The 20,633-nt window shown below is 40.9% G+C and overlaps 1 protein-coding gene across 1 annotated transcript in view; it reads left to right on the top strand.

The window, feature by feature from the left end:
* The window catches only part of abtb2b (ankyrin repeat and BTB (POZ) domain containing 2b), a 51,864-nt gene that overhangs the window by 27,547 nt on the left and 3,684 nt on the right, over window positions 1-20,633 (top strand). Inside the window, exons 3-14 of the mRNA XM_022189943.2 lie at window positions 1,280-1,429; window positions 10,147-10,357; window positions 15,823-15,975; window positions 16,491-16,656; window positions 16,884-16,973; window positions 17,176-17,277; window positions 17,537-17,633; window positions 18,505-18,640; window positions 19,128-19,405; window positions 19,490-19,668; window positions 19,771-19,876; window positions 20,128-20,230. Coding sequence (XP_022045635.1) covers window positions 1,280-1,429; window positions 10,147-10,357; window positions 15,823-15,975; window positions 16,491-16,656; window positions 16,884-16,973; window positions 17,176-17,277; window positions 17,537-17,633; window positions 18,505-18,640; window positions 19,128-19,405; window positions 19,490-19,668; window positions 19,771-19,876; window positions 20,128-20,230 — 1,771 coding nt within the window. The remainder of the gene's footprint in view (window positions 1-1,279; window positions 1,430-10,146; window positions 10,358-15,822; window positions 15,976-16,490; window positions 16,657-16,883; window positions 16,974-17,175; window positions 17,278-17,536; window positions 17,634-18,504; window positions 18,641-19,127; window positions 19,406-19,489; window positions 19,669-19,770; window positions 19,877-20,127; window positions 20,231-20,633) is intronic.

The following is a 20,633-nucleotide window of genomic DNA, read 5'->3' as shown; positions in this document are numbered from 1 at the left end:
ACAGCAGCTAATGCATTCCTCCAGGCATAGCTAATGAAGTTGTGACCTAACAGCCAGCAGAGAGATACTAAAAAGTGTTCTCACCTTTACTTGTTACTACTTTTATTCATTTTTAGCTGGAAAACAATTACAGCAGTGAAAGAACAGGATGACGTCTTTGGGTTATGTAAGAATGATCTTATCTCCTTGCCTGCAATTAATCTGACAATTGGCGGTCATGTTGAATTAAAGAGCAAACCGATGTGAAGCTGTTACACTTCCTAATGTGTCTGTTATCTGATTTCATGAATGGGGATGAAGCGTACTCTTTTGACAGAGTTTACATTGTGATTTCAATTTAACTTTTACTAAAGCTGTTATTTTTTTATGTGTTCTTCTCAACATTACACATCCAGTTTGTCAGAGATTTTTGGGTTGGACACGCTGGGTCTCCGGGGGGTTTAACCCGGAGAGGAAATGCCACAGTTGCCCTAAATTGACCCTAGTTATAGCAGCAGCGATGATGGTAGATACAGTATACTACAAGTTATGATTCCGTCTCATAACATGACCATTAAATCGTATTAGTTTAGTATATTAGGAACAATACTTTCATGTTGTTGGCTTACAGTATTCCAAGTTAAGATGATCTTCTTGCTTGACAAACATTACAGGAGCAATAACAACTACTTCTACTTAAAATAAGATCTGTTTGCCAAACCTTCATCCTGCTGACTCTTCCCTTTTATTGCAGCTATAACTGTATCCCTTTCTGTGCCATCCTTCTTGTACTATTTTTGTTCAAACTGTAAAATAACTGCAGATATGAGAAGTATACATCAAGCTTGTATGGTATGTGTTGTGTATATTATATACTGTATATATTGTCTCCAGAGGCTATCCTTTAAATGTAAATTCTGTGTTCCTGCAAATAAACATGTGCAGTAACACTGACTTCTTAACTCCTAACTCTTTGTTTCAGTACTTCTTTCTAAGCAGTCTTGGCCTGCGTCTGATGCATTGTGCATTTGTTTTGTTTGCATTAGCCCGATGTCACCATGTGCTCTGTTTGTTTTCCTAAACGTGCTGAGAGCAAGGCTCATGTTCCCTTGTGTGTTTATTTGCCCTCAGCAGTGTGGGTTACATGTTACTAGGATTACAAATACACCAAGTAAATACCGCCAGCAATTGTTTTGGGACTTCTGCAGGGAGCAGCTTGGGTGGATGGTTGCAGTAGTTATGGAGGTTTATTCACATGTCTCAAAAATGTGTCATTTATATTCTGTCTCTGTGTCCGTAGGTGTTCTGTCTCTTCCGGCCCATTTCAGTCCCTACACAGAGAACCAGCAGACATCTGTGGACAGCAGGGAGGATGCTTATGCCCAACTGGAGCTGAGGACACTGGAACAGTCCCTGCTGGCTACCTGTGTGGGCAGCATCTCTGAACTCAGTGAGTACACACAGTTCAGAATAGTGCTGTCCTCGCTGTACCTTCTGTTAACAGCTTTTCTTCACTTTATGTTTTAATTGAATAAAATCCTCTAAGCTCTTTACAATCACAAAGGAATAGCAGTGAAGCTACACGGCATTCTTGTCATTACTCACCTTACACATTGCCAGAAATAATAAGCAAATTGTCATAGTTCTCAATTACATTACAATCAAGAATTGTAGAATATGGTAAACACTTGAAGAAAGTAAGATTTCCCTCTGATATCAATAAAAACAGTTCATACTGTCAAGTGGCAAGCAGAGACAATAGATAATTACTTCTTTATCACTTTATATCCAAGATAAGTCTCAGCTTGTGCAAGTCATCTAATGCACTCTCTTCTAAAAATAAACAATGGGATAGTTTTTTCCTGCACATTGAGCTCTGGAGAGTGAAGTGATAATGCCTGTGATTGTATATTTTCACTTCTTTGTTTTGCAAAGCGGCGCACAATCTTTTTTTTTTTCCACAGTCAAGTTTGTCGACAAGGGAAAACATTTGGACTCTGTCATCACGTCTCAGTCAGTATTCTGTCTGCTGTCAGTCATAATGGCGTTGTAGCTCTCCTTCTTGTAGGCTAAATTCAGTCTCTGCATATCTTCTTCTGGTTTGATGAAGTTTCTTGAAATGTTGCCAATTTTAGACATTCTAGTCATTCATACACATGGTGGGTGGTAAACACAGAGGCATGCCGACACACAGTCATACTGTGCTCTACTGTACGTGTAGTCTGTTGAGATTGGAAGCTGTGATGGAGTTGGCAGTAATCAGATCATTAGTAAGTGAGAAAAAACAGGAATAGAGGATGGCAGAGAGATGGAGTTGTAACGGTGGAGGATTAAGCTTTGGGAGGGAGTAGGTTTAGATGTGTGAAGCATTGGGGGTCAGGAGGAAATGATAGAAAGGTAGAGGGGTGAAAAGTGAGGTTGTCCGAGCAGGGAGAGAGGAGGAAAGATGGAGATTAGTGCTGGTCAAAGCAGGGACAGGTTTCCGACTCCAAATGAGCTAACACTCTACCATTTGTTCCTCCAGCACAAGGCCACGTTCATACACCGCCGCCGTTAGTGAGGCATTAAGAAAGTATACACACATTCTCAAACACAGACGCACTCTTTCTCTCACTTTCGCTCAGTGAACCCTTTGTGCCACATCTCTCTGGTGGCGTGAAGCTGGGCTGCTCTGGGCAGGACTGGCATCCAGACCCATCCACGCCTACAAACACACACAGGCATGTGTCCACTGATTCGTCTACGCACAACAAAAACACAGTGGGTTTGGCACTCTGATCATAGCCCAAGAGACCAGGCAGACACAGCAGCATCTGTACTGAGCCGCTCAGTCCTGCTGGATCACTCGACTGGACTTGGCCAGACACACAAACACACAGCATACATAAACATGATGGATAATGGATGGCAGGACACATAAGCAATATTAGCTAAATGTCCGAAATTGTTGGAAATATAGTGTAACTAATACACCGGCCCTGAAAGTTTCTTCATTTGAAGGTTTTTTTTTTGAGCTGGTCTTCCATCAGCTCTGGGAAACTATGAATATCCACTTAACTAAGGAAAATATTAAAAAGCAGGATTGGAATAACCAAAAATGAAGTGAGCTTTGTGCTAAAGCCTGCAAATCCAGTTAACAATGTGAGGCCTTACAGAATCCAGACAAAAAGATGTTTGTAGTAAACTGACAGAAGTACTGTCAACAATGTCTATTTATCCAATTCTTTGAATCATCTCATTGTCTTGCTATTTTGACCAGAGATCAACATTTCGTCAATATGTATTTAACAAAGCAGTTGCATCACAGTTTATTGACTTACTGGCTTCTGCAAGGACTCCAATATAATCTGTAATCTAAGAGTGAAGTATTTCATTTCCCTTTTACCCCTGGAGCTCAGTTTAGTTCCAGGGCATAAAATAGGCTGGAAAGCCAGGGAGAGGCTCTCCATGTTGGGCAAGAATTCCTAAGAGACCTCCTGGAGGGACTGCTGGTGGTGGTTCACACAAAGGAGGCCCTTCAGCTTTAAGTGGGGTCTTTTTTAGGAGGCTGCCCCAATCTAACCCCCCTCAAAGTACCCCGAACCCCCCCCCCACACACACACACACACACACACACACACTGCTGTACTCCTTAGTGCTCGGCTGCTGGGCAGTGTCCTACTCACAGTAATCTGGTTAGAAATTAACCCAGGGGTAATTATGCTAAATGAGTGTTACACGATCCCAAGTTCAGCCGGGCCGCCCTCCCTCACGCTGCCTCTCTCTGCCCTTCCTCCACTTCCCCATCCCTTTGACGACTGATAATAGCCTCTCCACTCAACTCTTGCTCAGACATCCATGGGCTCTTAACAGGATCTACAAGCTTTACTTATTGCAACAATACGCACTCACTTGTGTTCTGTGTCAGTTTGTCGTAATAATGTTTAATTTGTATTTCTTTGAATTCAGTAATATAAATGAGCCTTAATCCAACTGCATGTGGTCGTCCATTAGGTGAGCTAAGTGTGGATTAATGAATTCTATAATTAGCTGCATATTGTTTATAAGTTTATCTCAGGACAGCTTCACACAAGTGATGGATGAGTCAAATTTAGATCTTAACCTTGTTTTTATTATCTGACTGACACCCACCTTCCATGGTTGAGTGCAGTGATTGAACTGCGCCAGTACATAAACAGTCGAACAGTTCATTAGAGCCTGTGATCAACTGTCTGTTATCCCATTTACTCCTTCGGTGATTAAAGATGAATGGCTATTTGGACTTGCCGTCTGGTTTTGCTTACTGATAATGACAACCCAGTCTCACATCAAATTGTGACATAGTCACGTTTGTCCACAATGCAAAACGTTACAATCTCACAATTTGGCCCTGAAAATTGTGAGATGCTCACGTTTTTTCCCGCAATTCTTTTCTATGGGTCTGACGAAGGGTCACGTGACTGCTTGCTGCAGGCTTCTCAAAATGAAAACATGGCGGCTGTTCCTTTAATTTTCCGTGGAAAATGCATTATTTTAAGATAGTTTGGACAGATAAAAACATTTTGATGACATTTTTAGCGAGAAATATATATAACACTTTCACATTAACCATTCAGTTATTGGAAATTATCTTTGGTTTGGTTTGTTTTTACGCTGAATTTCACTTCACGGCATTAAATTGTGACAGTGTCACATTTTGTACGTTATGTTGGTTGATTAGGACGCTGCCAAAAACGAAAACAAGCGGTGTGTTTATTTTTGTATTGTTGCATTGTGTAATTTTTTGAGTTGTTAAATCATTTATGTAACTCTTGGTGATTACTGCTAGTTACTGAGATGTCTTCCCCGGCCTTTCATTAGTTGACGCGCTTCGCTCCCTTGTTAACAAGTTGCATTTCAATGATCCACAAGTCGCTCGTTGTCAATGCAAACAACCGTATTTATTTCCATGAACGTGCTTTTACCGCAATCATTTGTTGAGCTCATCCATACACCAGTCAGCGCACAGCGATCTAAAAACTTTATTCCTGCCCACAACAAGATCCCCCTGTCTTTCTTTAGCCCGTGGAAGCGTCCATAGCAACCACCATAGCAACGGTGGGAAACGTAACAATTCCACTCCGAGACGTGAAAGATTCATCGTCATAACAAACCAGAGATCACACACAAGAACTGAACGAATACTGTGAAATTAAATGTATATTTTTTTGGTGTCGCTGTAATGCCTGAGGCTTTGCTGCTGTCCGCTTTCCGACCGTGGTCGGCAAAACACGGGAGAACTACGTGCAGAACCTGCCGCACCTTTCTTCTTCGGTGGTGTCTGTGTAAAACAATGTCCAACATGCAAACAGCACACCTAGCGCCATGAAGCACAAAATGCAGGTGTAAATCAATGACATCTTACAATTACAATGTCCTGTCTTTTAACTAATAAAGACACATATATAAAGAACTTTACATCAGTTTGTTTGTTTGTTTTATTAAGATCCCCTATCAGCTTTTGCAAAGCAGCAGCTATTCTTCCTGGGGTCTTCATAATTTCATTTGTGACAACACCAAAAAGCAACATGTACACAAAATACATACAAATCAAATTACAAAATACATAAACAATACATACAAAAATACACGTATACAATACAAATAACATACATATACAAAACCTAAAGTTTTCAATATTCCCCATTTTTGAGAAAATCCGGATGTTATCACTCGCTCCCGACTAAAGCATCATTTTTTTTTTAATATTTTGGATTTCGATTAATTAGACAATGAACAAATTGACGTAATTTCCTGGTGGGTGTGTTTATGCAGCCTATTAAACACTTTTTTCCCCATGAAATAAAGTACAATCCATACATCATGGTCCAGTGTACATTGTTTGTTTTGTTCACTGACATAGTGCAATAAAGTTTTGTTTTTTAAACCATCCAGTACCGTAATGAATATTGAATGAATATGGCATCTCGTTTACATCTCTTATTAAGGAGCAAGAAATTTACTGACGTTGATTTATGATTCAAGACAAGCAGAGGACACACTGTGTGCCCCTTTAATGTCCAAAAGGCCAATTAAGGTCAAAATCTCACAGATTCTTTGACCAATTTGGACCAATCTGCACATGTTTCATATTGGGTCCTAAAGCAATGCTGGTGTACGTTTTCAGACCACCAGGACCTACAACGGCAAAATAGGAGCAAAGAAGACACTGGAACAGGGGCCTTTGTTAAAATGAATGAGAAACAGTGTGAGAACATCAATCAAAGTGCACCAAAGTGCATAAAGTCATAGGACAGGGTGTGCTGAATGCTCTGGGAGCAAGTCTGCAGTGAAAACACCTTTGAAGGGGTCAAGGGTCACTAAATCTGAAGACTTCAAATAAAGGAGACATTTTGTGCAACATATCAAGTATCATAAAAGTCATTCCCAGTGGAATTCAAGTCTGATATTGTGTGGGACTATTCAGAGCAGTCACATGAAGCACTGTATCTGTTTTCAAGGGTCTAGGCCCACGGGAACCTGCTTTTTTTCAGCAGTGAGGCCTGCTAGTAGTGTGAAGCCTGAGGCCTTCAAACATGTAAAAATCATTCCTGCTCGGTCATTTTTGGGTCTAGTGACACCAAATCGGACACGCTTCTACTAGACCACCCCCTGACCTTGCATATTTTTTTCAGAGAGTTAGCTCAAAAGGGGCCCGAGCACGGCCCTGTTTCTGACTCTACGGTTAACCCTTTCATGTCCAAATGCTTCAAAACGAGCTAAAAAGGTCAAAATCTCACACATTCCTTAACCAATTTGGACCAAACTGCACAGGTTCTAGATATAGAGGCTAATGTGAATGCTCATGCACGTTTCAGACCTCCAGGGGCCCTGAAGAAGGAATGAGGGCCAAAAAAAAAAAAACAAAGTGCATTTTTTCAGTTCTCTATACTTTTATCCATGGTTGTGCTGTTTTCATGGAGGCACACAACTTTATATTGCAGTAAAAACAATGAGCCCAGGGGGATTTAAAATACGACTGGAGCAACTGGAAACTACTTCAGGGAGTTAATGACACACCAGCATAGCAACACAACTACAGCAACAACAAATAACACAACATCTACAGAGAAAAATATCATTACTGCTCTCCTCATTATTACGAAATATACATACTCTTTATATATGAGGAACCATAAACACGCTAAAGACACAATAAAGTAGCCAAAAAAAGGTAATGAATAAAGTTTCATACAAACAGACATAAGTTTTGGTGTCACTAGACCCAAAAATGACCGAGCAGGAATGATTTTTACATGTTTGAAGGCCTCAGGCTTCATCACTACTAGTAGGCCTCACTGCTGAAAAAAGCAGGTTCCCGTGGGCCTAGACCCTTGAAAACAGATACAGTGCTTCATGTGACTGCTCTGAATAGTCCCACACAATATCAGACTTGAATTCCACTGGGAATGACTTTTATGATACTTGATATGTTGCACAAAATGTCTCCTTCATTTGAAGTCTTCAGATTTAGTGACCCTTGACCCCTTCAAAGGTGTTTTCACTGCAGACTTGCTCCCAGAGCATTCAGCACACCCTGTTCTATGACTTTATGCTCTTTGGTGCACTTTGATTGATGTTCTCACACTGTTTCTCATTCATTTTAACAAAGGCCCCTGTTCCAGTGTCTTCTTTGCTCCTATTTTGCCGTTGTAGGTCCTGGTGGTCTGAAAACGTACACCAGCATTGCTTTAGGACCCAATATGAAACATGTGCAGATTGGTCCAAATTGGTCAAAGAATCTGTGAGATTTTGACCTTAATTGGCCTTTTGGACATTAAAGGGGCACACAGTGTGTCCTCTGCTTGTCTTGAATCATAAATCAACGTCAGTAAATTTCTTGCTCCTTAATTAGAGATGTAAACGAGATGCCATATTCATTCAATATTCATTACGGTACTGGATGGTTTAAAAAACAAAACTTTATTGCACTATGTCAGTGAACAAAACAAACAATGTACACTGGACCATGATGTATGGATTGTACTTTATTTCATGGGGAAAAAAGTATTTAATAGGCTGCATAAACACACCCACCAGGAAATTACGTCAATTTGTTCATTGTCTAATTAATCGAAATCCAAAATATTAAAAAACATGATGCTTTTGTCGGGAGCGAGTGATAACATCCGGATTTTCTCAAAAACGGGGAATATTGAAAACTTTAAAATAAAACTAAAAGAGCATTATGTAGCACAAAATTTTAGTTATTAATTTACTGGGTTGCTTGGGAATAGAAATTTGTAAAATACAATAATTCATTAAATTAAATCTTAAACTTAAACGTAGTGACTGTAATGTCACTGTTTATGTGATTTATGTTATGGTTGGTTTCTGAGGTAGATTATTCTTTAATTATTACTGTTAGGTCATGGTATCTTTGAAGAAGAAAAGTTTATTTTTATAATTCAAGGTGGGAGTATTATGTGTTGTATGCTTTTGGTTAGGACAGGTTTTGTATATGTATGTTATTTGTATTGTATACGTGTATTTTTGTATGCATTGTTTATGTATTTTGTAATTTGATTTGTATGCATTTTGTGTACATGTTGCTTTTTGGTGTTGTCACAAATGAAATTATGAAGACTCCAGGAAGAATAGCTGCTGCTTTGCAAAAGCTGATAGGGGATTTTAATAAAACAAACAAACAAACAAACAAACAAACTGATGTAAAGTTCTTTATATATGTGTCTTTATTAGTTAAAAGACAGGACATTGTAATTGTAAGATGTCATTGATTTACACCTGCATTTTGTGCTTCATGGCGCTAGGTGTGCTGTTTGCATGTTGGACATTGTTTTACACAGACACCACCGAAGAAGAAAGGTGCAGCAGGTTCTGCACGTAGTTCTCCCCTGTGTTTTGCCGACCACGGTCAGAAAGCGGACAGCAGCAAAGCCTCAGGCATTACAGCGACACCAAAAAAATATACATTTTAATTTCACAGTATTCGTTCAGTTCTTGTGTGTGATCTTTGGTTTGTTATTACGATGAATCTTTCACGTCTCGGAGTGGAATTGTTACGTTTCCCACCGTTGCTATGGTGGTTGCTATGGACGCTTCCACGGGCTAAAGAAAGACAGGGGGATCTTGTTGTGGGCAGGAATGAAGTTTTTAGATCGCTGTGCGCTGACTGGTGTATGGATGAGCTCAACAAATGATTGCGGTAAAAGCACGTTCATGGAAATAAATACGGTTGTTTGCATTGACAACGAGCGACTTGTGGATCATTGAAATGCAACTTGTTAACAAGGGAGCGAAGCGCGTCAACTAATGAAAGGCCGGGGAAGACATCTCAGTAACTAGCAGTAATCACCAAGAGTTACATAAATGATTTAACAACTCAAAAAATTACACAATGCAACAATACAAAAATAAACACACCGCTTGTTTTCGTTTTTGGCAGCGTCCTAATCAACCAACATAACGTACAAAATGTGACACTGTCACAATTTAATGCCGTGAAGTGAAATTCAGCGTAAAAACAAACCAAACCAAAGATAATTTCCAATAACTGAATGGTTAATGTGAAAGTGTTATATATATTTCTCGCTAAAAATGTCATCAAAATGTTTTTATCTGTCCAAACTATCTTAAAATAATGCATTTTCCACGGAAAATAAAAGGAACAGCCGCCATGTTTTCATTTTGAGAAGCCTGCAGCAAGCAGTCACGTGACCCTTCGTCAGACCCATAGAAAAGAATTGCGGGAAAAAACGTGAGCATCTCACAATTTTCAGGGCCAAATTGTGAGATTGTAACGTTTTGCATTGTGGACAAACGTGACTATGTCACAATTTGATGTGAGACTGGGTTGATAATGATGCTGCTAATGGCAGATACCACTGGAGACATGGAGGGAGAGTAATGAGTATAGAAACACAAGTGGTTAAGGGAAAAAAGGGAAATCTGGTTTGACTGGGAACCCATGGGATGTATACTGGACAGAGAACTTCAATTATAGTTTTCAATGGGCCACTCAACATTTTTACAGGACACATAGCAATCCAGTGATTTGATATTTTTCAGCTTTGATACTGGAGAGTGAATGGCTGATGAGTGAATGATACTGACGTGAGAAAATGTGATGTTTTTTATTAGAACTAATAGCTACTTGGCCATCTAACCATGTTCCTTCCTCTGTTCCAGGTGACTTGGTATCCCGTGCGATGCATCACATGCAGCGTCTGAGTTCAGTACGTCCAGGGTTGAGCCCTGCCCGCCATGCCCGTCCCCAACAGCCCGTGTCCTGGTCGCCTGACGCCCTCCACACCCTTTACTACTTCCTGCGCTGCCCACAAATGGAGTCCATGGAGAATCCCAACTTAGATCCCCCACGCATGGCACTTAGCAAAGAGAGGTGGGAAACATGCATGACTGGGCACAAGCTTCTTAGATACCCTCTAACAGGCAGTGGAATAACAGACCCGATCCTAGAAAGGGACATTTTTAATTTTGGTTTTGGATCCAACCATAGAAAACAAGTTTCATAATATTACTCCTTCCTCTTTAATACATATTATGCTTTTTTTGTGTTTCCGACTCTAACATTGCAAAAACATAAATATCCAACTTTGAAAATTAAAATATAGCTTCCAAATCAAGGTTTTGCAGAACACTCTTCTTTTTCATTCATCCGTAATCCTGTTGCTTTCTGGTCATTCAAGTGTTAATTTTCTGAAGGTAAATTACAAGTAAGCAAAAGCTCCCAGGTGTTAATGGTAGCCTGATAGAAGGGTGTACCTTGAAGGTGTAAATTAGGCTAAAGACTAGTGGTTTAGGGCATCTTAAGAGGTTCAAATGGTCTGTAATTCTGTTACATTCTCCCTAAGTCTTCTTTGAGTTGCCTTTGTGGAGCAATTACAGCAATTCTTGTGTACTGAGACATGTGGTTGAAAATAGTCTGGATGCAATGCAGCATGTGACGATTTGTGTTCAGGCTCTGGCATTATCTGTGTACCTGATAATTTAAACACATTTCTTGGCTAATCTTTGGTTTTACAGAGTTCTGAGGAAATCATTCTTCCTGCTGTTTGATTTCCACAGACAGCAGGGAGTAACATCTGCGTCATGTCTGTTTTCTTACAAAACTGATGAAACTTGTTGAGTTGCTTAATATATGCTTATAGTTAAGTAATTGTGATATGCAGCAATTCCGATAAACGTGAGCGATTATGTGCCTTCAGTTAAGGTAAAATTATTGCTTACAGTGGTGTCTGTGTGAGCAACGTACTTGCAGCCTCCTCCTACTCAGTCTTGTGTGTGTGCGTATGTCAAAGAGTAACCATATGTTGAAAAAAAATGTCAGTGGAAAGTGCTCTCGTATGTGTAAAGGTTAATTGCATTTTTAAACTGATGTGTAGGGGCTTGTCTAAAGGAAGCACTTAAGTATATAAATGGGATGCAGCTCCCTCTAAAGTGTGTTCACTTAGCTGTGGTAAATCAGTTATTGTTTGTGTCCGTTTTTTTCCTCGATTAATGTTTTAAAGTTCAGTAAATCATGTGTTTGTTATTATTAGGTTATGATGAGGACATAGCAGCTGTGAGATAATCATAGTTTCCTTCAAGTTTTTAGGATGAAATCAGCCAGACCTTCATTTTTTCTTACCAGTAGAGTGTGTGTGTGTGTGTGTATGCGTGCATGTGTGTGTGTACAAAGCCAGCTAGCTCCTATGCATTTAATAATGAATAGTGTGAGTGAGCAAAAGTGTGCTCCTCATTAGCATCAATAAGAGCAGAACAGTAAATATACACCCTTCCTTTTCCTTATCCTGGCTGTTTCTTCCAAGTCCTCAGATGGTTTTAATGTTTGATGTATATCAGCCTACTTTATGTGTGCAGGATGAAACTGTTTCTCTTCCTGTTATACTGTGTGCTTTGGAACATCTGTAACATTCTTTTTTTTTGTGGGCATCTGCTGGTCACTGGTTTGCCTATCTGTGTTTTTATATCCCTATATATCTCTCTGTGTGATCATGTGTAGTATCTGTGTATCTGAGCACATATGGGAGACTCAGGTGGTAATCTGGAGCAGTGCAAACCTGGTAGTGATTACAATGCGAGCGTCTGGTAATGATACAGACTTCTCTCCTTCAGTGGGCCTCTCCATCTCCCTGGCTCACCCTTCTATCGAAAGCTTTATAAAATCTTTGGTGGAAACCCAAAACCACCAAATCTGTGTGGGCCACATCATCAAACATTATAGGGAGCCTGGTGAGAGCCTTATTGCAGAATCCTCGAGACTAAGAAAGAGACGCCCTTTTTGTTATGATCCTTTAAAGCTGGTGCTTAGTTGTGAGTGATGATCTTGTATTGGAGTATTAGACAGCATAAAGTGTGGAAGGGCAACACTAGTCTCTGTATTTTTCATATTCACACTCTATTCTTTAAGCCACTACATCGAGAAAACTTGTATTAGTGCTGAAAGTTATTAAACAGTATTTTTAATGGTAAAATCACTGAAAAGCAGCAGTTCCAAACACCTCTCAAAGCAGACCCCCACCTTTCCAAATCCTCTGGTTTGTTCAACATATAAAAGGGAGCACTAATGGATAAATGTGTTAGTGATAAGAAGTAGCCGATGGAGCTTACTTCTAATCACAGATACATCAGATATGGTTACATCTACTCTGGTGAAGCCTTTATGAGTGTAATCGGACTCTAGATCGGTGGTTAACCTTGACTCTTTGCAAACCATAATGGGGTCTGAGACCTGATTGAAGTTTCTTACAGTGTGAACTCAAACACACTGGCTTCAGGTTATAGGGCATACGGGACACATGGGGCCAATGAGCATGTGTGATTTTGCCTCCTTGGTAGAAAAGTCTCTGTTTTATGTTGGACAGGTTAGAGTCCAAACACACCTGACCACGATTTGAGCTGACTGTCATCTTATGACCTGCCAGGCGGTGGTCGACAAGGCACCATGAATCAAAGCTAACGTTTATGTCCTAGCTTTGAACATATATGTGGACATCTGTGGGGGAGTTTGTGTATGTATGTCTGTGTGTGTCTACATCCTGCTGTTCCCAGTATGCAGCCTTAGCATGTTAGGTCAGTAGGCTAGCCAGAAGCACTATCTAGTTTCAGCATTAACAGGCATCTTGGCTTTGATGTTACACTGAGTCTCTGATGAAGCTGAAGTTTGTGTTTCAGGCTGAGGGCATGATCCAGACACAGGGGTCAGATGGGAGGTGTATGAGGGGGAGCAGCTCAGATAGTGGGAGAAAGGGTTGAGGAGTGAAACAGGAATGAATTGTGGGACAGCTTTGGTGATGGTACAGACACGTTGCATCTGTCTGCACTTCTTAGCCACTGGTGTGTACACAGACATTACCTCAGTTGTTTTGTAATCTTGCACATTTTTGTGCAAATCCTCCACTCACACTCCCTACCAAAGATTACATTATAATTGGTTAAAAAAAATGTTGCTGAATGCCTTTTATTGGAAAACCACAATACCAGACCTTGGGAAAAAAAACACTACTTTTATCACTGGGTGTGAGTTCATAAGATCTGTTCTTTACTTGCTAAAACACAGGCTGATTGATAAAAGGAAGGAGAGAAAATTTCTTTGATGGATCAAAGAAAGTTGAGTACTACAATCTGGATAATGTTCCTTGGAGCTGGTTTAGTTCTGGATTAGGGCAATGTTGTGTGCATGCCTGAACGCAGACATGTAATAAAGTAGTAGGGTGGATGCCTTGTAGCATTCAGGAGGACACGTGCACCAATGCCTGCATGAATGAACAGACACGCACACACAGCCCAATCTGTGGCGAGTGGAGGCCATTAAGAGAAGAATAAACATTGATTCCCAAGCCTATTGCACCTCCTCTCCTCAGAAGCACGACTTTCTTATCACTCTACACCCGAAGCTCTATCCACAAACTGGCAGACTGCCACCCAACCCCCTTCTTCAGGTCAACATACCCCACCTGCCTCCTAGCAGTTTCCCAAACACTTAAACCTTCATTATATGCACCTATCAGCCACACTTAGCCATCCCCTCCTCCCCTCCAGCTCAGCAGTCCCTTGTCTGCTTGTTAACTGTCACGCCTGGGTGACAGCAGGACTCCTCCTCCTGACTGATTGCAGACTGATAAACTACTGAAGGGACATCTGACAGAATAGCCTAAAGACAGAAAAAAACACATGAAACAGTTGACAGCAGATTATCTGCAGTTACCTTAAATGTTAAGGTTTACAATATGTCAGAGGCAAATATTAACCAACGGTAAACTAAAGCAGGAAAGCACTAGTGAGAAAATTCATCACCGTATCTGCTTTACCGACTACTGTTGGATCTGAGCAATGTTAATGTTTATTGTTTTATGCTGTGCAGTTATGAAAAGCTCATATTAGCTTTTCCAGTCAAAAAATAGAATTGGTGGTTAAACTGATGTTAAATTCAAGCAACTTTCCTTAACAAAGGTTTTTTGCACAACAGAAGCTCTTCCATAGGAAACCTCAGGTAGCTGCTTAAAGTGAACAGTGAGCAGAATAAATAGCACTGCTTGGACCCCATCGCTCATTAACAGTAACTGCAATCAAACACTGCAGTACTATCTACTTGATTACATGCATTTGCCTCCATTTGTATTCATGATGTCCATCTAAGTGTTTGCACACTTGTTCCACAGAACAAAGGGTAAAGCCAAAGATAAGAGAAATCGCAGCAGGAGAAAGGCAGCTTAATAACTCATGATAACACAGAGCCAGTGGACATACAATCATTAACACAGTCCTAACAGGGCCTTCACAGAATCCAAAGCAAACAACAATAACACTCACAGTAATGTGTCATTGTTCACAGGAACATTCTATGCACATATGGTGTTAGAAAAGCACAGACAAGAAGGGGTTAATACCAGATAACCGGCTAGACATGGTGGTGCTAATAGGCAGATCACTAACTATAGGTGTAAGAGAAGGACAATGAAGAGTAAAAAAGAAAGACGGCAATTAAATTAACCAGATGACTTTCAGAAATGCAAATTGCCTCATCAACATTATTGAAATTTTTTTTGTTCCTTGAGTCTCCAGTCAATCTTGTCAGTCATTTCTATTTTTAGCGTTTTTTAAGCTTTAGTTCCAGTTGGTTCTCTTTCATTTGCAGAAAGCATCTGTAACAATGCTGCTGCACCTCTGTTCAACTCCCCTTGGTAGCTTATTCTGCTACTGCCGGTTTAAAAATAGGCTGATTATTCAGAAGCCTTTGCAGCATTTTGTTTCTCAAAGCACAGTGCAACTGAAGTCTCACATCTCATCAAATGCAAGGGAAGCTGATGTTTAACTGTTCAACCTGGCAACCAACATATAAATACAGACTAGTCAGGTGTGTGTACATCTGTTACTTCAGTCTTTTGATGACATTAAACAAGAATACCAGCTGTATCGGACCTGTAAAAGCAGGCAAGCATGTGTGATTAGTAGCAGTGATGTGCGCTATGCAGACTTTATGTATGTATGAGTGTGTGTGTGTGTGGGGGGAATTAACAGTGCATCACTCTGCAGTGGTGAAGGTGAGGGGGAGAACCAGACGCAAAATAAGTCATCTGGCTGAAAACAGATCACTCTTGAAAGACTGAATCATGCATGTCCATGAGTGTTGAAGAAAACTCAGCATTAACAGCACCGTGTTTTTTTTTTTTGTTGTTGTTGTTGTTTTTAACAGAGCCTGATAGTTTATTGGATCCATATTTGAATTTAGTGGTTTACCAAACAACCCTCTATGTACATACAGTCTGATACAGATGTGTCCCCTATCTTACAGCTACACATTTTTTAGTATTAATGCTAATGATTTGTCTTTTTCCTTCATAGGCCATTTCTGTTGCTGCCACCTCTGATGGAGTGGATGAGAGTGGCCATAGTCCATGCTGAGCATCGCAAGAGTCTATTGGTGGACAGCGATGATGTCAGACAGACCGCCAGGCTTCTACTCCCGGGACTGGACTGTGAGCCAAGACAGCTGAAGTAAATAAAAGTCCTGCTGGAATTCTTCACTTAAAACATTTTCTAATGACTTCAGATAATAGTTTTCTCTAATTTTCTTGATTTCACTTTAATGTCAGCTCTGTGTTTATGAGGTCATTCCAATTGGTTGAAAAGAAACAAAAGTTAATTGCTAAGACCATGCCGTGCTGTCAGATGTGTGCTTCCTCTGACCCATGCACTATATATGCTTGTAATTTAATTGGTCCTCACTTACAAATAAGTACAAAGTGTATACAGAAGATTAATGACTGTTCACTGACTGCAGCGTGGCTCATTAACCTCTTCATGAAGTGTACAATTATTTCTAGAGAAAACCATCACATGCAAATATACAGTGTGCAGGAGCCACAGGGTGGTTAAATGAAGCATCACACAAAGTGTCTTTAAACTGACCGAGCAGATTGAAACAAATAGCCATAAGCCAGAGGGTTCTCTCAGATTAATTGTGAGCTGCTTATTTATTCTCTCTCTCTCTCTCTCTGTATCTCTTTCAGGCCTGAGTGTTGCTTTAGCTCCTTCAAGCGTCTGGACTCCAAAGCTGCCACGGATAAGTTCCACCTAGATTTGGGTTTTCGGATGCTCAACTGTGGTCGCACAGATCTCATCGGTCAAGCCATCGATCTGTTGGGGCCAGACGGGGTCAACAGCATGGACGACCAGGTACTGAACACCCATAATACTCAGGTCCACATAGAATTAAATGAATTGTCAGTTTTTGAATGAAGATTTGAAGCTTTTAGGTTTAAAAGTTCGGTTTCAGCAAGTAGTGGCTATGGTTAAAATCAATGTAATATTTATTGAAGTGATAAAAACATGATTGTGTTATAATTTTTCACAACTTCATGTATTTTTTCCCTCTGTTGTGCTGCTTTATGCCTGTCTTTCAGGGTATGACCCCTCTGATGTATGCCTGCGCAGCTGGAGATGAGGCCCTTGTCCAGATGTTGATCGATGCTGGGGCCAACCTTGATGTAGCGGTAAATACGCTTCAGTAATTCCAACAGATGGACAGATCTATCTTAATATCGCCCATGTATATTACTTCTTCTGTCAACAGGGGATGTTTCCATTTTGAAACTTTAGAATTTATAGAGGCTACAATGAATGTAATGTTTATTGTGTGTGTTCTCTTGGAAGTATTGTCTTGATGTACAACACTGGTTTGTCCTGTCTTTCCAGGTTCCACCGTGCTCCCCAAAGCACCCCTCTGTGCATCCCGATAGCCGACACTGGGCAGCTCTCACCTTTGCAGTGTTGCATGGCCACATCTCCGTAGTGCAGGTGGGTAACACAAACGTACACATTGTAGTCACCAGTTTTCGCCTGTGCATAAGCTCCTAATTTGACATGGCACGCGGCATTTTCCACGAGGGAAAACACCCTTCTCTGTATGCACAAAAAGTCGCTCTACATAGTCCTGCGCTAACTGGATGTGATTTCCAAAAGTAGATTGACAAATGTGAGGTGAGAGGTCAAGCCATAAAGGAGTTACAGGATGTCAGACATGGCTTAATATAACAGATGTCATGTTCCTCTGCAGCTCCTGTTGGATGCAGGGGCCAGTGTGGAGGGGGCCGCAGTCCGCAATGGTCAGGAGAATACGGCAGACACCCCGTTGCAGCTGGCTTCAGCAGCAGGTGGGCAGGCGCGCAAACACACACAGTACAGCACAAGGCACAGCTGATGTTAGTGTGCTGTTTAGCTTGCAGTAGGTCTGTGTTCTGATCTGATTTATAGTTGCTAAATTGCCACTTTCTACTCAATTACAGAGGCACAAAATCTGTGAGAGGGTTAAGCAAAGGAAGAAATGAATGAACAAACACCGCTGTTTAAGCTTTCTGCACTAATAATAACTCATGATTATTTGTAACCAATACAGCTTTGTGTTAGTTTTCCAACGACCACCGAGAGTAACGCAGGATTAAGTTGTGAATCTGCAGGAGGAATGAAGAAATGAGAGAGTAAATGAAGGTGCAGTGACAGCAGCCAAGTGCTGCCTGTGGTTGTTTAGTAGCCTGTGGGCCGCATTCCTCTGTGGGATCATCTGAAAGCCACACATTGCTCTAGTAAAAGAGACACATGCTCTACATAGAATCAGTGACAGTGTGTAAATAGTTCCTTCCTATGAATGTTTTGCTCATTTAAGAGTGCAAAATAAAATAGAATGCGATAAATATTCATTGATCCCAGTGGTAAATTGTAACGGTGCAGGAGTAAGTGAAATAAAACAACAATGAGGATATTTAGAGTGTAAGTACACTCAGGAATTATAAAATAAGCAATAAAAATAATTGACATTAGCGGGGTGATAAATGTTTGCAGTAATGATAGTAAAATGGTTACACTGTACAAAGGAGAAATAACACAAAAACAAGGAGAATGGATTATTGAGAACTGTGGTTATGGTGTGAAGATATTAGCATTTGATTTTTTTTTAAAAAGAACATCCTATTTGAATGTGTTTTGGAGCTGTATCCATTTACAATTACCTTTACTTGTGTTTCTCAGGCAACTATGAGATGGTGAGTTTGCTCCTGGCACGAGGCGCCGACCCCTTATCTAAGACCCATGATGGAAATGCCCTGACATCATCCCTCTATGAAGACATGAACTGCTTCAGTCATGCTGCTGCGCACGGACACAGGTATGTGCCCATCAGTCTGACCTAAAAAGCTCCAAAAACACATTGACAACTGATGCAGGCTGACAAACTGCAAGCTTTTGCACGTAGTGAAGAAAATGTACAGTAGAGATAGCACTCACTCTTTCAGTACTGCAGAACACTTTAGTTTACTTGTGAGCTTCAAGGACACATTCTTTCCTTTTATCAGTACAGAAAGCCAGTTCAGGGTCTCAGCGAATTCAGAGACCATCTGTTTCTTTACACCAACTGGCATTGTAAACTTCTCCACCTGTTCACTGTGTGTATGTGTGAACACAATGTAGACTCAACACGTCACATTCCATAGGGAGGGTGATATATTATGTCATCAGAGAGGAGACTAGACGGTCACAGAAATAGAAGTATGTGTTGCAGTTTGGGCACATATTAATGAATCCATGCTTTCTTACTTTCCTCTCTACCATGCCTTCTTTCTTGCTCCCCTTCTTCCTCCCATTTATCTTGTCAGGAACGTGCTGAGAAAGCTACTGACTCAGCCCCAGCAAATCAAAGAGGATGTCCTGTCTCTGGAGGAGATCTTAGCTGAGGGGGTGGAAGATGAGGTTGCTGGGATGTGCCCTTTCCTCCCCCTCTCCCCTCTTCCAACCACTCCCAACGGTCCTGCAGCCATGCAAGAGGTTGGCATACCAAGGCTCTGCAAAGCCAGGATGAAGGCTCTGCAAGAAGCAAGCTACTACAGCGCTGAACATGGCTACCTGGATGTCACCATGGAGCTGCGTGCTATGGGTACCTATCATGTAGCAAGAAAGGAACATGCTTTCTTTTCTGACATTTAGAAAACCGAATGACAAATTCTTTCTCTGTATCCAGGTGTGCCGTGGAAACTACATGTGTGGCTGGAGTCTCTTCGTTGTGCCCAGCAGCAGTCCAGAGCAGGGGTCACCCTCTCCCTCCTCAGGGAGTTCGCCACAATCCGAGAAGAGGACTACTGTGAGGAGTTGGTCACCACAGGCCTGCCGCTTATGTTCAATATCTTGCGTACCACCAAGGTACCATCAGACATAAAACTCATTGTCATGTTTGCTTGTTTTCCTCTCTAAATGAATTCAGATTGGTGATGTAATGGCCCCTGTTATTTCCCTTCCCTCCAGAATGATGCCATTATACAGCAGTTGGCAGCTATTTTTAGTCACTGTTTTGGCCCAGCACCCCTTCCTGCCGTTCCCGAAATGAAGGCAACTCTTTCAGCACAGTTGGGTAAGGAATCTCTTGAGAGAATGCACATTAAATGTTTCAAGTGGATAACTACAATATCCTGATGTCGACATTCATTACTGCTGCTTTTAAAGTATTTTTTTCGACAAAAATGATTACTCAATTATTAAAGGATATAATCGCTGAGTTGTCTAATGGCCATATAGTCAGACTGCCTATCCTGTTCCTAGAAAGCTCTAACCTTAACAGACTTTCAGTGGAGTTGTAAGATGGTGCTGATGTGTTTTCTACAGACCCTCATTTCCTGAATAACCCAGAGATGTCAGATGTGACATTTGTGGTGGAGGGGAAACCATTCTATGGACACAAAGTTCTACTGATTACTGCTTCTGACAGGTGAGTGCAGAAAGGCTCACACTGAAGGACAAAAACACGACCTCCATACTGGTCTAGCTCGATAAGTCTTAGTAATGCTGGAGGACTAATCTGGAAAAAAGAGTGACGGTGGTGGAGAGGAGCACGGCACCTTCAAGAAAAAAAATATTATGTCCAAAAAGAGACAAATAAGCTGCATTGAACATTTGCAAAATGCTCTGTTCAAACCCATCATAGACTAAGACAGATGAATACCATTAAACAACACATGGTCATGAGCATGCAGACAGGTGGCAAATGTATACACAGATACCAGTAAACATACCCTAATGGAACTGGAGGCGGATGGAGACCACAAAGAGCAGTGAAAAATGCACACATACACAAACTGATAGGGTCATCTGGCATGTTTAGCAGTACAAGA

This window comes from Acanthochromis polyacanthus, chromosome 8 (genome assembly GCF_021347895.1).
Source record: "Acanthochromis polyacanthus isolate Apoly-LR-REF ecotype Palm Island chromosome 8, KAUST_Apoly_ChrSc, whole genome shotgun sequence".
NCBI classification, from domain to species: Eukaryota; Metazoa; Chordata; class Actinopteri; family Pomacentridae; genus Acanthochromis; species Acanthochromis polyacanthus.
The sequence above is the reverse complement of the archived record's forward strand: the minus strand, read 5'-3'. Positions and strand labels throughout refer to the sequence as shown.